The sequence below is a fragment of the Trachurus trachurus genome (assembly GCF_905171665.1).
Source record: "Trachurus trachurus genome assembly, chromosome: 12".
NCBI classification, from domain to species: domain Eukaryota; kingdom Metazoa; phylum Chordata; class Actinopteri; order Carangiformes; family Carangidae; genus Trachurus; species Trachurus trachurus.
Genome location: NC_139908.1, coordinates 4371370 through 4387596, shown reverse-complemented (window position 1 = coordinate 4387596; position 16227 = coordinate 4371370). Strand labels below are relative to the sequence as shown.

General features: G+C 41.5%; 1 protein-coding gene across 1 annotated transcript in view; it reads left to right on the top strand.

Annotated features, from left to right (window-relative positions):
- LOC310995045 (heparanase-like) overlaps nucleotides 1-14826 on the top strand; it is a gene marked incomplete at both ends in the record, with an annotated part of 28068 nt that extends 13242 nt beyond the window's left edge. The window contains 10 exons of the mRNA XM_083983971.1: nucleotides 812-918; nucleotides 2062-2176; nucleotides 2368-2492; nucleotides 3143-3339; nucleotides 5408-5565; nucleotides 6879-6977; nucleotides 9858-10031; nucleotides 11212-11325; nucleotides 13129-13263; nucleotides 14722-14826. Of these exons, the coding sequence (XP_083840097.1) occupies nucleotides 812-918; nucleotides 2062-2176; nucleotides 2368-2492; nucleotides 3143-3339; nucleotides 5408-5565; nucleotides 6879-6977; nucleotides 9858-10031; nucleotides 11212-11325; nucleotides 13129-13263; nucleotides 14722-14826 (1329 nt within the window). The remainder of the gene's footprint in view (nucleotides 1-811; nucleotides 919-2061; nucleotides 2177-2367; nucleotides 2493-3142; nucleotides 3340-5407; nucleotides 5566-6878; nucleotides 6978-9857; nucleotides 10032-11211; nucleotides 11326-13128; nucleotides 13264-14721) is intronic.
- Between the last annotated feature and the right edge of the window lie 1401 nt (nucleotides 14827-16227).

Here is a 16227-nt window from a genome sequence, read left to right as displayed (position 1 = left end):
TGTGCTTATTCATCACTTGGAGGCTATGTGGCAGCAGCCCCCGTGAAGGAAAGTCAGACTACAAACACACACACGTCTGCATGTGCTTCTGAAGGATGGTGCGCTGAAAAAAAAAGAAAAGAAAAAAAGGACGGCACAGCAAAAAACAAAACAAAAAAACATAATCAATCTCTCAGGATGCTGTGTTGCCGATCGGCATAGGCCTAGTCACATTTATTTCTGTTAACGGTTATTAATCGGATAATGACTTTCTGTTATCATTTTTAAAAAATCTGAAGAATGTGCATCCTTAACGGCGACGGGTGCGTCCTCTTCCTCTCCAGCATCTGATAAATGTTTTCCTCTGACCAGATATCAAGGAGGCAGCGTGTCTGTCTGTGCTCCATGTTGACCCACGACTCATTGTTGATCATTTCCACATTTTCTGACAACAACGGAAGCCTGTTGAATCCAAAAAGGCGCTTGGATTTTGCATTTGGTTTCGGGAAAGGTTCGGTTTGCATTCACACCGGACGCGAATCGCACCAGGGTTCGTTTGGGACTCTGGTGCGATTCGACCAAACAAGTGGACCGAGTCCCAGCTGCAGAGGTGGTCTCGGTCCACTTGTTTGATCCGCACCAGAGTCCGCTGGTTTGTACTCACACCTCCCCAAAAGGTCCGCACCAGAGGAAAAGTCTGTTTCAAGCGGACCAAACAAGCCTGGTGTGAATACGCCCTTAGTTAGATAGTTTTGTTGTACTGTGTCCAGATGTTGAGGTGTGTGTGTGTCCAGATGTTGAGGTGTGTCTCTGTGTGTCTGTCCCGGTCCAGAAGGTGGACCAGGTCTCTCCGGGGAAGGCGGTCTGGCTCGGTGAGACCAGCTCCGCGTACGGAGGAGGAGCTCCAGGTCTGTCGGACACGTTCGCCGCCGGGTTCATGTGAGTTCACCAGAGTCCACAACCACAATAAAACGAGTCACTTTATCGTGTCCTAATCAAAACACTTGTTTTGATTAAGCTGTTTTTGGCAGCCTGTTTTAATTTTAGGTTTAGTCTGGTCTTTGTGTCAAACTGTCATTTAAGTTTTTATTAGTTTTAGTCACATTCTTGTTCTTTTTTTCTGTCTAGTCAAGTCTCAGTCGACTAAAACTCTTTTGTTGCATTTTAGTTTATTTTAGTCAGAATAACCCACGGCTGTTCTCGTCTAGTTTTAGTCAATGATTTTAATTATTAAATTAATTAATAGTCTCAGTGGTTTGACGATCCCCGGCCCCTATTTCTTTGTGACTAAACTTTGTTTCTCAAACTGTTGTTAAAGGAATAGTTCCCCAAAAAATGAAATTCAATATTGACTCACCCCCATGCTGATGAATACTCCGGAGGCCTCCCGGGTCTCCAGATGCACTTTGAGGAATAAAAAACTACTCCGGAGTATTCATCAGCATGAGGGTGAGTCAATAATGACTGGATTTCATTTTTTGGTGAACTATTCCTTTAACTCACATGAAAGAACAACAACAGTCTCAGATCAGTTGGCGCTGGTGTGTTTTTAAATTTAACGGGTTTGATTCTCGTCAGAAGTCATGTGGGGTCAAAGGTCGGAGGGTTTTATTGATGATGATCAAACACGTTCACACTTCCTGTTTTTAAATTCACACGACGCTGGAAACAGGAAGTGGTGACGGACCGACTCATCTCACTGATTCATTCACTCACTCATTTTAGTTTAGTTTTTATTTTAGTTTTTATTTTTATTTTATTTATTTATTTATTTATTTTATTTTAGTTTTTATTTTCATGATGAGTGGTCGTATCACCAGGGCGACCGGAGGAGGTTTTTAGTTTCACTGTGAGAACGAGGTGAAGATCTAATTAACGTGATCTGGTTAAACCATTACCCATCAGCCCCCGGTCCCATGACACACCTCAACCACTTATACTCTAATGTGTGTGTGTGTGTGTGTGTGTGTTTCTCTCTGTGTGTGTGTGTGTGTGTGTGTGTGTGTGTGTGTGTGTGTGTGTGTGTGTGTGTGTGTGTGTTTCTCTGTGTGTGTGTGTGTGTGTGTGTGTGTGTGTGTGCAGGTGGCTGGATAAACTGGGTCTGGCGGCTCGGCTGCGTCTGGACGTGGTGATGCGTCAGGTGCTGGTTGGTTCTGGTTTCTATCACCTGGTGGACGACGACCTGAACCCTCTGCCTGTGAGACACACACACACACACACACACACACACACACACACACACACACACACACTGACAGACACACACACACAGGCTCAGACAGTGACGTGTGTGTGTGTGTGTGTGTGTGTGTGTGTGTGTGTGTGTGTGTGTGTGTGTGTGTGTGTGTGTGTGTGTGTGTGTGTGTGTGTGTGTGTGTGTGTGTTCAGGACTTCTGGCTGTCCGTCCTCTACAAGCGCCTGGTTGGACCGGAGGTGCTGAAAGTTTCCAGGGACAGTGAACGCAGCAGCAGCAAACGAGTCAGAGTTTATCTGCACTGCAGCAACAACAACAGGTGCTGATGTTGTACACCACGTCCTGTCCTCCTCTCTGTCTTTTTGTCTCTGTCTCTTTGACTGTGTCTTTTTGTCTCTGACTCTGTCTCTTTGTATCTGACTCTCTGTATTTTTGTCTTTGACTCTCTGTCTCTGTCTCTTTGTCTCTGTCTCTTAATAAATTTATAATAATAATACATTTTATTTATAAGCGCATTTCCAGAAGCTCAAAGACACTTTACATACAATAAATTCAGTTAAGAACACAAGACATATAAATTCTTTGACTCTGTCTCTGTCTCTTTGTCAATTCAATTCAAACAGCTTTATTGGCATGAACAGAAATGTGTTGTTGCCAAAGCATTTTACAAACTATTTACAAAGATATTTCTATATAACAAATATACAATATGAAACATTTCAACATATACACATATATACAATATTAGACATTTCAATATTAGAAATATTAGAAATATCAATATTAGAAATATATATATACAATATTACATATTTCAATATAACAAATAATTACATATGAAGTACATTACAATAGAATTTAATACAATCAGGTATAAATAATGGTGCAAGTTAAGATGTTAAAGTGAGTCCCTCGGGCTCTTTGTCTCTGACTCTCTGTCTCTGTCTCTCTGTCTCTCTGTCTGTGCAGCTACCGACCGGGCGCCGTCACCCTGGTGACCATGAACCTGGGCCGGAGGACGTCCAGGGTCTCGTCCCCCTCCCTGGTGTCGTCCAGCAGCACAGTGGAGGCCTTTGTCCTGCAGGCCGAGACGCCGGGGGACGAGGGGCTGTACTCCAGGTGTCCTCAGCGTCTCAATGAACCGATTCTCTCCCGGTCACACGAACGTCACGCGCTCTCACTCACTAACTGAATCACTGACTCAGGATCAGATTCACAGGAAGTAGAGAACCATCAAGTTTCTGTTCAGTCTCAGTCTCAGAATCATAAATGCTTTATTGATATATGATTGATATATGACAATAATAACCCCCCCATGCTCAAAATATAGATTATTTAAAAAAAACGAATTGAACAGAGAAAAAACCCCAAATAATAGGCCTACACATACCTCGGAAAATGATGAGTTTCTCTGGTTTTACTATTTATGGGTGTTTGTTTTATTCTATAAACTACTGACAACATTTCTCCTAAAATTGAAATAAAAACATTGTCATTTAAAGCGTTTATTGGCAGAAAATGACAACTAGTCAAAATAACAAAAAAATATTATTAAGTCTTTTCAGACCTTGAATAATGAATAATGCAAAGGAAACATGTTCATATTGTATTTATTCCTGAACAACACAACAGGAATATTTTAATTTAGGAAAAGTTTATAAATCAGTTTTGGTGGGATAATGTCATTGTTTAAAGGGACAACGAGAAGTTTGTATTTGATTATAAAAAAGTCTCACATTAATGTGGATGAATCTACGTTACCACTTGTTAATGGCTCCATTTTCGATAAATATATAGTTTTGTTTCTATCGTTATTTTGTTATTTTAATTAATGGTGGAAATGCTGGGCGAGCCGACCAGTGTTTCCTTACTTCCGGTTTCGCAGACGCTGCCCGGCGAGTCATGGGAATAACGTCGTTAACACCGTTAATGGTCGGAACTACGACGGTATGTGATCGTCTTCGAACCTCTGACTTTCATTGTTGATCATTGAAAACATTCTTGGCAAGACGTCCGTCTTGCGCCGGTCCAAGAATTTCACCGTGCGTGCGGAGGCTCATGGTAAATGTAGTATGAAAACACTTCAGTTTCCAAAACTCCTCGTTGTCCCTTTAATCCCAGCTGTGGTTTTTATAATCTTCTTATAAAACCAGATGTGGTTCAGGTGATCGATCACCTCATCAGCCCTCTCCTCTCCTCTCCTCTCCTCCTCTCCCCTCCTCTCTCCTCCTCTCCTCTCCTCTCCTCTCCTCTCCTCTCCTCTCCTCTCCTCTCCTCTCCTCTCCTCTCCTCCTCTCCCCTCCTCTCTCCTCCTCTCCTCTCCTCTCCTCTCCTCTCCTCTCCTCTCCTCTCCTCTCCTCCTCTCCCCTCCTCTCTCCTCCTCTCCTCTCCTCTCCTCTCCTCTCCTCTCCTCTCCTCTCCTCTCCTCCCCTCTCCTCCTCTCCTCTCCTCTCCTCTCCTCTCCTCTCCTCTCCACTCCTCTCCTCCCCTCTCCTCTCCTCTCCTCTCCTCTCCTCTCCTCTCCTCTCCTCTCCTCTCCTCTCCTCTCCTCTCCTCTCCTCTCCTCTCCTCCCCTCTCCTCCTCTCCTCTCCTCTCCTCTCCTCTCCTCTCCTCTCCTCTCCTCTCCTCTCCTCTCCTCTCCTCTCCTCTCCTCCCCTCTCCTCCTCTCCTCTCCTCAGTATATTTTTGAACTGTCATTTTCTGTTGTACTTTGTAGTTTGGCCTTGGTGTCTCGCACTCTCTCTGTGTTTCCGCAGATCCACCGGAGCTCCATCTCTCTGCACCAGCCGCCGCCTGCATCGCCCCCCTCCCACCCTTTCCCCTGCTGTTAGAAATACAGAGACTGCTGGATGAAAAACTGTCCCTGAAGGCAACTTGCATCAGCGGTTTTGCATGTATTTCCCTCTAAAACAACTCTGTCTGGTAACGATCTGTTATTATCTCATAGCGTGGTGAATGTGCAGGTCACAACTTGTCCACCAGAGCGTTGTGGAGTTGTTGGATTGTGTATTTGATGAGTTTGATGAGTTTGATGAGGGAAACCAAGAAATCCCATGAGCCTCCGTAGCGTAGCTCTGAGCAGCTCACGGCTCTGCTCCGCCGTTCTAAAAATAGCTTGCACCGACAATTAAAGGTAACGAACCTACTGCTATGACTATCCTATCCCTTTAACATGTGAGGCGTTCAGGGAACCTCTGTAAAAATGAACCAACCGGCCGTCCTGTGTCCCTCAGGCTCGGTGGACTTGTCCTACAGCGACGTCCTCTACAGAGACCTGTCCCGCGGCCTGGAGGCTCTGATGCTCAACAGCTACCTGCACCTGGTCTACCTGGTGACACCCTACGACCTGGTGGCTCAGGTCAAACCGGATTGGATGGTTTACTTCAGACAGGTACAGGACGCCGTCTCTCTCTGTCTTTGTCATTTACAGTTTGAGTGAGGGGAGTAGAGTGATGCCAGGAGATCAAACAGGTGATCTAGTATCATAATATGCAGGAGAATAAAACAAATATATTAAAACTAAGTATTAAAACACGAACAAAGTCATTTCAAAAACATTGAAACAGAGAACGTAACTCCAGAGTCTTTACGTCTTTCTTGTTTTCAGATCTCCAGACTGATTGTGTTGATGTGTTGTTTGATTTCCTTTTCGAAACGGCAAAAACATGAAGTTGGATCAGTGAATTTATGGTTATGAATATGAGCTTATTCAAAATCATTAAGTTAATTATATAATATTAATAGTATATAACAGATTTCATACAATTATTGTAGCTCAAAGTGCTTCACAATAAAGGAAGGAACATTTAAAAAGAAACATGACAAGAAAAGAAAAGAGATAAAGCAACAATAAAAGAACAGAAATATTATCTTGCCCTAACATTAGTACAGAGCATTAATAAAGGTTGCTGACCTGTCGTCTAGTGACTCTCTAAGAGATATCGATGTAATTGGGAGGATGGGACTGAAAAGAAACAGAACAATACATTTTATTATCCAGAACAAAGTCGATGTGTTAACGGAGAAAAGTAAAAGTCTGCAGGTGAGGACGAAGCTGCTCTGGAGTCTGTTCACAGAAGCAGCAGAGGTCGCTGATGTATGTTTTTTTTTTAAACCTTTGCATGAACAGGGTGTCCGCGGGGTCTTGAAAAGTATTAAAAGGTGATAAATCAATTTTGGGAAAATGAAGACCCTTAAAAAGTATTAAAAAGTCTTTTCACGACGTTATAAAGTCTTAAATTTTTAAGGTATTTTTTATGAATTAGCTGTCCAAGAGTTTGAGTCCTAAAAAACATTGTGAAAGTGTGTGAATTTATTCATTTTATTAAAAAACAAAGATGAACCGGTGCATAAAAAAGAAAAGAAGATTGTTGTTTTTTGAGAGTGGAGCAATGTTTTTTTTTTTTGATAAACTTTGCCTTTGATTTACAGTATTATCCTAACCTATTTTGAATTCTGTTGTATCATAGTGGTCTCTATAGTCTTTATCACAAACTAAAACTGTTACGTTAAAAGTGTCACTGATGTAAATGGTTACAACTTGAAGTGGCGGTGAGGTATTAAAAAATATTGAGAAGGTCTTGAAAATGTCTTAAAAAGGTATTAGAATTAACTTCAAGTTTCCTGTATATGCCCTGATGAAGACATTGGAGAGACAGATTTGTCTCTCTGTCTCTGTGTAACGCTGTGTTTCTGTGTCTCCAGTTCACTCTGCTGTCGGTGGCTGAACAGAAGATGTCTGCGGCCGTCGGCGTGGCTGAAAGCTTCGTGGCCAGAAAAGCTGCAGGACAGACGGTGAAAAACGTGAGAGGACACACCGATGATGATGATGATGATGATGAGCTCTTTAACTTTAGGTTAAACATTTGGCGGGGGGGGTTGAGGTCCCTGTGCCCATATAAGGATTTTTTAAAACCAAAAAAAGTCAGTTTGTGTGTATGAGTCCTAATGTGAGGAAGAGTGTAAAATTAGAAGTCTAATTCACCTCTTTATTTAGTCATTCCCGTATTCGTTACAGTAGTAAAAGGTGTTTTAATCATTTACCAACATTATTCTTACGGTTTTTATTTTGTTGTTAATCAGTTGTGGTGATTAACACATTTATTCTGACAGGATTAATGCTAATTATTAATTTATCGTCCCACAACTGTGTACCAAGAAACAAATTTGATTTAGAGAGAAAATCCTAGCAGCAGATTTACTCTGACGTCCTCCATAGCTTTACCTCCAGCTACTAACAAACTGTCAACCAGGAAACTCAATAATGTGACTGTTTCCTCCTTTGGACGGTTGGTTTTCTCCTTTTTATATGACGAACCAACTATTTAAATAGTTTAAATAACTGTTCAAACAAGGAAGAGCTTCCTGGACTCATTTCTAAACTAGAGATGCTATTTGGAGAGAGAGATGTAGGAGTAAAAACAGAGAGAAACTGTCTTTAGACCAACACTACATATGGTACTGAAACAAAGTTAAACATTTCTTATTGTCAACATCGTCACATTGTTTAGCCACAGTTAGATATTATCTCATCGCTCAAACAGCCGCTGGAAACAGAAACGTAGTTTGGACTCGTCTTCTGTTAATTTCTAATCCAGCTGCACGCGACTGAGAGATCAGGATGTTTACGTCGCTACGCGCTGGTGCTCATGGGAAATGGAGTTTTCCTTCAGGCAAAACACGACCGCGCTGGTCCACAGGCGCCGCCCAAACTCAACCACAAATAACAGTTCTTTAGTATTACTTTAAATCAATAAAATGCCTTTATTTATCTGGCATCATCACAATGACGTTAAAAATAACTCATCAAGACTTCAACAGGGAGTCAAAAAGAAAAAAGACCCTTTACGTTAGAGTTATTTTTAATAATTGTGACAATGCCAGATAAATAAAGTTATTTTACTGATTTAAAGAGAAGAAAGTGCCTTGGAGTTTTTCTCTGTTTTCAACTAACAGATATCACCGTGACACTTTTTATGTTTAAATGAGGCAATATCTAATTAAATACTTAGATGCGCTACTTTGCATATATTTCCAGAACAGAAATCTGAACAATGGATGAAGCTACTTTCAATATTCTTGTTTTATTTTGTTGACATATTAAGAGTCAGAAGTTTTTACAGAGGAGGGTTTTGGATATCTCTTTTTATCACTTTGTAAATGTTGTATAAATCAGGCTGTGAATGATATATCAACTAACACTTCTGTAAAAACCTTCAGAATATAGAAAGGGATCAAACTTTGGTCGTTGGTGTTATTGTCAGTTGTACTTTTATGATTTGTTGCTGATACAGAGAAAATGACAATTTTAGAGAACTTTACAAAGACACCTGACAGGACATGAGTCAAGCGCTGGCCAACGCAACTTATTTGTGCCCAAAGCGTTGACTTTATTTAGTTTCCACAACAGGATGTACATACATGACAACACTGTGACTTCTCCACTGACTCCAGAGTCATGTGACTCCACCCACGGCTCATTCTAGGAGTTTTTATATTTAGATGGTGTAGTAGCCGTTTGTCAAAACAAATAAAAGTTTCAAATCAAACTTTAAATCATAAAAATCAAAGGTCCACTGCTGCACCGTGGGTTGTGGTGTAGAGGGAGAGGAAGAAAAACATAAATGTCCAATCAAATGTCCAGTTTCAACAAAAAAAAACCTGTTTCATTTAACCAGAAAAGCAGCGAACAAAGAAAAATCCTGTGGTAAAAAGCCATTAGCCCACCCAGGTGCATGCTGGTCCCTTACCGTGAGCCTACGGTGTATATACGGTACTGTATATAATCTCAGGTGAATGAACCAAAACACAAATAACAGAAATCTAATTATAATGGGTAACACTTTACAATAAGGGCCCCTTAATTAACGTTCGTTAGTACAGATATATCAACAATCATTGATAATTGTTAAGAATTGATTAAACTGTAACAAATTTGATCTTTGAATATGTGGGTGAGGTTTTCATATAAGCCCTTTTGGGTTTCATACCTCCCTCCCCTTTGCACATCCCAGTCATGTTGATTGTTCATGTTGTTTTTTTATATGATATTGTTTGTGCTAAATAAATAAATAAACAATTATGTATTACTTAGGATTAGGAAACACATTAAATAATGTAGCCTATTAGTAAGCTACTCAAAGTTAGTTAATAAATTATTAAGTAATAATAAAAGTTGAATAATGTAATTAGTTATCATTATGTATGCATTACTCAGCATTAATTAACACATTAGTTTATATATTAATGCTTAATAATGTACTAACTAATGTTAATTAATTAATTTATTCCATTGTTCTTTTTAAAGGTTGCCTTGTACAAACTGGCAAAGGAACAATCGATGAAAACTAGCTTTTTAAGCTAATTCAAGTGCATTTACATATGTGTTTTTTTATACAATGTTTATTAATGTGCATTGTCCCTTTCAAATAAACTGAACTGAAATGAAGGGACCTTTATTGTTAAGTGTTACCTTATAATGAAATCAAATAAATTGATTCAGAATAATCAAAACTAAATACTCACTACATGAAATACTGAACTAAACAGCACTAAATACTAACTAAATAAATAAATAAACAGCTCTTGTGGCTCTTTTCATTCTGTTCCAGTTGTGACCAGTTTTATTGGCTGGATTAGATGTATTAACCCTCTGTGTGTCTCTGTGGCGATGGCGGCGGTCAGAGCGCGGACGCGGCGGTGGTGGGCAGGATGTACCTGGCTCTGGTCCTGTTCTCTCTGCTGAAGGAAACCGACCTGTGGTTGGTGTCGAGTCGCTTCCAGCTGAGCCGAGGCTTCGTCCAGACGCTGCTCAGCTCCTCCTCCGCATTCTGCTCCTGCGTGCTGCACTTCACCCAGGTAACAGGCCACGCCCCCTCACACACAGGCCACGCCCCCTCACAGACAGTAGGCCCCGCCCACTCCCACACACAGGCCCCGCTGAAGGAAGGAAGGAAGGAGGGACAGGAAGGATGGAGGAAGAAAGGGAGGAAAGGAGAGGGAGAGAGGAAGGAAGGGCAGAAGGAAGGGAGGAAAGGAGAGAGAGAGGCGAAGGAGGAAGGAAGGGAGGATGGACAGACAGAAGAAGGGAGGAAAGGAGAGAGAGAGGGGAAGGATGGAGGGACCGAAGGAAGGGAGGAAAGGAGAGAGAGAGAGGAGGGAGAGAGGAAGGAAGGGAAGGAGGGAGGAAGAAAGGAAGGAGAGAGGGGGGGGGGAGGATGGAGGGACAGAAGGAAGGGAGGAAAGGAGAGAGAGAGAGAGGAGGGAGAGAGGAAGGAAGGGAGGAAAGGAGAGAGGAAGGGAGGATGGAGGGAGGGAGGAAGGGAGAGGGGGGGATGGAGGGATAGAAGGAAGGGAGAGAGAGGAGGGAGGAAGGAAGGGTGGAGGGACAGAAGGAAGGGAGGAAAGGAGAGAGAGGGGGGAAGGAGGGAGGAAGAAAGGAAGGAGAGAGAGGGGGTGGAGGGAGGAAGGAAGGATGGAGGGACAGAAGGAAGGGAGGAAAGGAGAGAGAGAGAGGAGGGAGAGAGGGAGGAAGAAAGGAAGGAGAGAGAGGGGGGGGAGGGAGGAAGGAAGGATGGAGGGACAGAAGGAAGGGAGGAAAGGAGAGAGAGAGAGAGGAGGGAGAGAGGGAGGAAAGGAGAGAGAGAGGGGGAGGAGGGATGGAGGAACAGAAGGAAGGGAGGAAGGAAGGACAGAAGGAAGGGAGGAAGGACGAAGGGGTGGAGGAACAGAAGGAAGGGAGGAAAGGAGAGAGAGAGAGGGGAAGGAGGGAGGAAAGGAGGAAAGGAGAGAGAGGGGAAGAAGGGAGAAAGGATGGAAGGATGGAGGGACAGAAGGAAAGGTGGAAAGAAGGAGCAGTAAAACAGATGGAAGGAAAACAAGAGGGTTAAAGTTAGAAAAACAGACAAGGCCCCGCCCACTCTGCGTCTGTCACTGACAGGTGTGTGTGTGTGTGTGTGTGTGTGTGTGTGTGTGTGTGTGTGTGTGTGTGTGTGTGTGTGTGTGTGTGTGTGTGTGTGTGTGTGTGTGTGTGTGTTAGGAGCTGGAGGAGCTGTGGCCGTTCCGAGCGCTGCTGACCGAGCTGACCCGCCGGCTGAGCTACTGCGTGAAGGCCGAGCTCGTCCCCCTGATGGAGGTCACCGGGGTCATGGAGGTCAGTCACACGCCCCGGGGTCAAAGGTCAGAGGTCACGGAGAGACGCAGGTTTGGGTCCAGACAGTGTTGGAGCAGAGAGAGAATCTAGTGATTGATAATCGATCAATTATTTGCAGCTCTTTTTACATCAGAGTGAATGAGAAACTAGAACAAACATTTCACTTTTATTTCTGACTCAATAATCGATCAATACTGATCAGTTTCAGCTCTGATTTGATGTCGATCAATCAGACATGAGAGCGATGGAAACAAACCTGGTTCTAATTAAACAGAAAGGTTTCACGATCAATGAATCTGATTGAAATTTGACAGATTAGATATTAGTTGTTCATCTGCAGCTGTTCCAATAATCAATCAATCATTCAATCAATGTTATTTATCATTCATTTATTTTTTAACAAATAAGACAAAACTTCTTGAACTGGAATTCTTCTGAAATTCTTCTCCAGTTGGTTCTTTGATTTTTATTGAGCTGATAGACGTTCGGAGACATCAACTGATCAATGAATCAATCAATAACCAGTATTTGGATCTAGCGATTGATAATCGATCGATCATTTGAAGTCATCTGCTGCTGCTCATTTTACATCAGAGTGAATGAGAAACTACTGACTCAATAATCAATACGTTTCAGCTCTGAGAGAGAGATGGAAACAAACCTGCTTCTAATTAAACAAAAAACAGTCTCATGATCAATGAATCTGATTGAAATCTGACAGATTAGATATTAGTTGTTCATCTGCAGCTGTTCCAATAATCAATCAATCAATTTTATTTATTTATTTCTTAATAAATGAGACCAAACATCTTAAACTGGAATTTGTGAATTCCTCTCCAGTTTTTATTTTTTATTTTTATAGAGCTGAAAGACGTTCTGAGACATCAATTGATCAATCAATCAATCACCAATATTTTGATGATTTAATTGATTATCTTTATTATTATTTTTTTTATTTTAAGAAAAAATAAATGATAAATGACGTCCAGAGCCCTATGTTCTACAATCCGGTGGGGATATGGGGGGAAGAGAAGGAGGAAGAGAGGGCTGTGGTAGAAGAAAAGGCTGTACCAGGGGATCCTGAGGGAAGAGAGATTATGTTAAATCAAACAAGATAGAACAGAACAATGCACAACAATACACACTAAAAGACTGCTATCCAGTGATGATAAAATACTAAACAGTAAAACATTTACACATTCCATAATTTGCCATTAAAAAGCAGTAAAGTCTGGTTTTAAAATCGGAAAGGGTGATGAATGCCTGTAGTTTTAGTGTTTTTTGGAGATTGTTCCAGCCAGAGGGAGCAGAGTACATGAATGCCCTTTTCCCAAACTCAGTACGAGTTCTGGGGACAGAGGCAGATAGAAAGTCCAGAGAGCGCAATCTGTATGTATGATGGGTTTGATGTGAGAGTGAGGTAGGTGCAGAGGTATGAGGGAAGTAGTCCAATAATTGCTTTGTAGATGAAGGTGTACCAGTGTAGAAGCCTACGTGCAGACAAAGACAGCCAGCCTACTTTAGCAAACAGAGTACAATGATGGGTGAGTGACTTACAGCCGGTAATGTATCTTAAAGCACAATGATAAATGGCATCCAGCATAATGCAAAGAGGTAGAGCAGGCATTCATGTACAGTACATCACCATAATCCAACAAAGGGATAAAAGTAGCAGCAACAAGCCTTTTTTTTAGAGACAAAAGAAAAACAAGATTTATTTCTGAAATAAAAGCCCAGTCTCACTTTTAGCTTGTATCTGATTGACAGATTGTATCTGTGTGTGTGTGTGTGTGTGTGTTCCAGTGTCGGGCGAAGCAGCTGTACGACGCCGGCTACAAGACTCTGACTCACCTGGCCAACGCCGACCCGGCCCTCCTGTCCCGCTCCATAGAAAACCTCTACAAGAAACAGGCCAATCAGATCGTAGCGTCGGCGAAGGTGAGGCTCTTCCCCCTCCTCCTTCATCATCATCATCATGGCGGCGGCTGTGATGTCATTAAAGGATAATAAACGTTTTTTTTTACAATCTGGACCTTATTTCTAGCATAAAATCCGATCATTTCCTCCCCCAGATAACTTTGGTGTCATTACAAGTGGTTGTGATGAAATGAGCTCCAGCCGAGAGGCGCGTATATCCGTATAATGGAGTCTACAGGGCAGCAGAATGCAGCCTCTAAATAACACATTATCTGCAGAGAAACTCCTTCATTTCACCAATATTTAGTTCTGATAGGCTAGTGCTATTCCCCTCTGAGTCCGGGGTTAGCTGTTATCAACATCTGGGGTCTGAGCGCGGTGTGGCTTGTTGCTACCGCTAATGCTACGGTTCGTTTCTGCGTGTTTCCGACTTGTCAGAACAAAATGAGCAGCTGGATGAAGTTCAGCTTCCACAGGCTTCCTCTCCTCAACCTGGACTCACTAAAGCTCCGGCTAGTTGAGATAAAAATGGACCCGAATGCCGAAGCGGGGAATGATTATTATCAGAATCATATATTATACTCCCCCTCTCCCTTGCCCTTAGGAGGTATTTCACCTCCTACCAGGCCATTGCCTTCATAAGAATGTATTCTTAGCAATTCTTGCCTGGTTAAATAAAAGGGACAACGAGGAGTTTTGGAAAAGCGAAGCGTTTTCACACAACATTTATGAGCCTCTGCGCACACCGTAGAATTCTTCTACCGGCAGACTCATGTTTTCATTCATCAAGAATTAAAGTCAGAGGTTCAAAGAGGTTCAGTTACCGTCGTAGTCCCGACCATAAACGGCAATATGGCGGCGTTATTCTCATGAGCGTCCGCGAAACCGAAAGTAAAGAAACGCTGGTCGGCTCAACCAGCATTTCCACCATTAATTAAAATAACAAAATAACGATAGAGACAAAACGATATATTTATCGAAAATGGGCCCATTAACAAGTGGTAACGTAGATTCATCCACATTAACGTGAGACTTTTTTATAACCAAATAGAAACTCCTCGTTGTCCCTTTAAATAAAGGTTTACTACTACTACTACAGAATGAGCCGGGCAGTGCTCAGTGATGACATCATCCAGGTCAGAGGTCAGTAGGTCAACCTACAGATGTTGATAACAGCTAACCCCGGACTCAGAGGGGAATAGCACTAGCCTATCAGAACTAAATATTGTGAAATGAAGGAGTTTCTCTGCAGATTATGTGTTATTTAGAGGCTGCATTCTGCTGCCCTGTAGACTCCATTATACGGATATACGCGGCTCTCGGCTGGAGCTCATTTCATCACAACCACTTGTAATGACACCAAAGTTATCTGGGGGAGGAAATGATCGGATTTTATGCTAGAAATAAGGTCCAGGTTGTAAAAAAAAAAGGGTAATTATCCTTTAACTGGTGAACAGATTACGTGTGTTTGTGCTGCAGATGCTGCTCAGTGAGAAGGCGTCGGCGCTGCAGGAGGAAGTGGACGAGCTGCTGGCTCTGCCCACCGACCTGCCCACCGCCGAGGGGGCGGGGCCACACGGCTGACATCATCACCATCATCATCATCGTCGTCGTCAGTCAGCTGGTTCCTGGTTTTATGGTTTCATTTCCTGCTATAATGGAGACTCCCGTGACCAGACTCTTGACGATCATGGAGAACGAGGTCAAAGGTCACAGAGGTCAATTATTTATTCTGTTCATCAACCACCTGTAAATAAATAAAAACATCTGGATGAGTCGCTGTCGTTCAGTTCACACATCTGGAGCTCTGCCCGCTGCGGTTTTTAAAATAAAGACACAAAAAAAACAACTACAGTTCTTCATCTGCAGGTGCAACAAATAATTTAAACATTTCTACAAGAAAGTTGGTAAAATAAAAGAAAATAATATCGAAAATCAGACACATGAGGAATCTTTATGTGGAATTTTTTCCTTTTTTGTTTATTTTTTACTCTGTTCTCAGTTAAATAACTTATATTAGTAAAATATTGATGATTGATTTTCTATTTAAAAAGACAAATGAAATCCTAAAAGACAAACTGATCAATGAAATTGTGGAAAAAACTGTGTTCAGACTCGGATGTATTTAAAATATTAATATAATTTGAATTATGTTGAGTTTTATAACGATACAAACAAAAGGGCAGGTGGATCAATCATCAAAACATCATGATAAACTAATATAAACAGAAAATATCATCAGAAAAAGCAGTGTATTACAGCGACTGATGTGATTAAACCAGAACATTTACTTTAGTGTCACAGTTTTACAGTTTAATCTTCCCAACATTTTGTCCAGTACTTGAACTTCTCACATTAACAGGTGATCAGAGCAGTTTTATAAAATGATGTAATAAAGATCTGATGAAAAATTAATTAATCTCATGTTTTATAGAGATAGAATCCATCTGCTTCAAGATCAATAAATATATGTCAGGTTTTCTCCACCTGTTTCCTTAACTCAGCTGCTTTTTATTAAAGTTTCATTTAAAGTGAGATGCTACAGGTGAACAGGGTCAAAATTTAAACCAACAGTTATAACTATGACACTTCCCAAGTTTATCTCTTACATTATATAATACGATACGATAAACTTTATTGTCCCGTTCAGGGAAATTTGTCTTGGACTCTGTAGCTGAGCCATAAATGCCTTGATGGCCACAATGACAAAAAACAAAACACCTCCGCCGTACCAACCCAACAAACACAAGACATAACAGCATTGCACATATCCCATAACAACACATATACACCTCATAAATTCACCATAGTAAGAGCACTATAAGAATTATTGCACATTAAGACAATTGTTTTTTGTATTACAAGTTTTGTCAAATTTCATGTTTAAATATGTAAATGAGGCACTATCTAATTAAATATGCACTAATTTGCATACATTTCTAGAACAGAAATCTGAACAATAAAGCTACTTTCAGAATTCTTGTT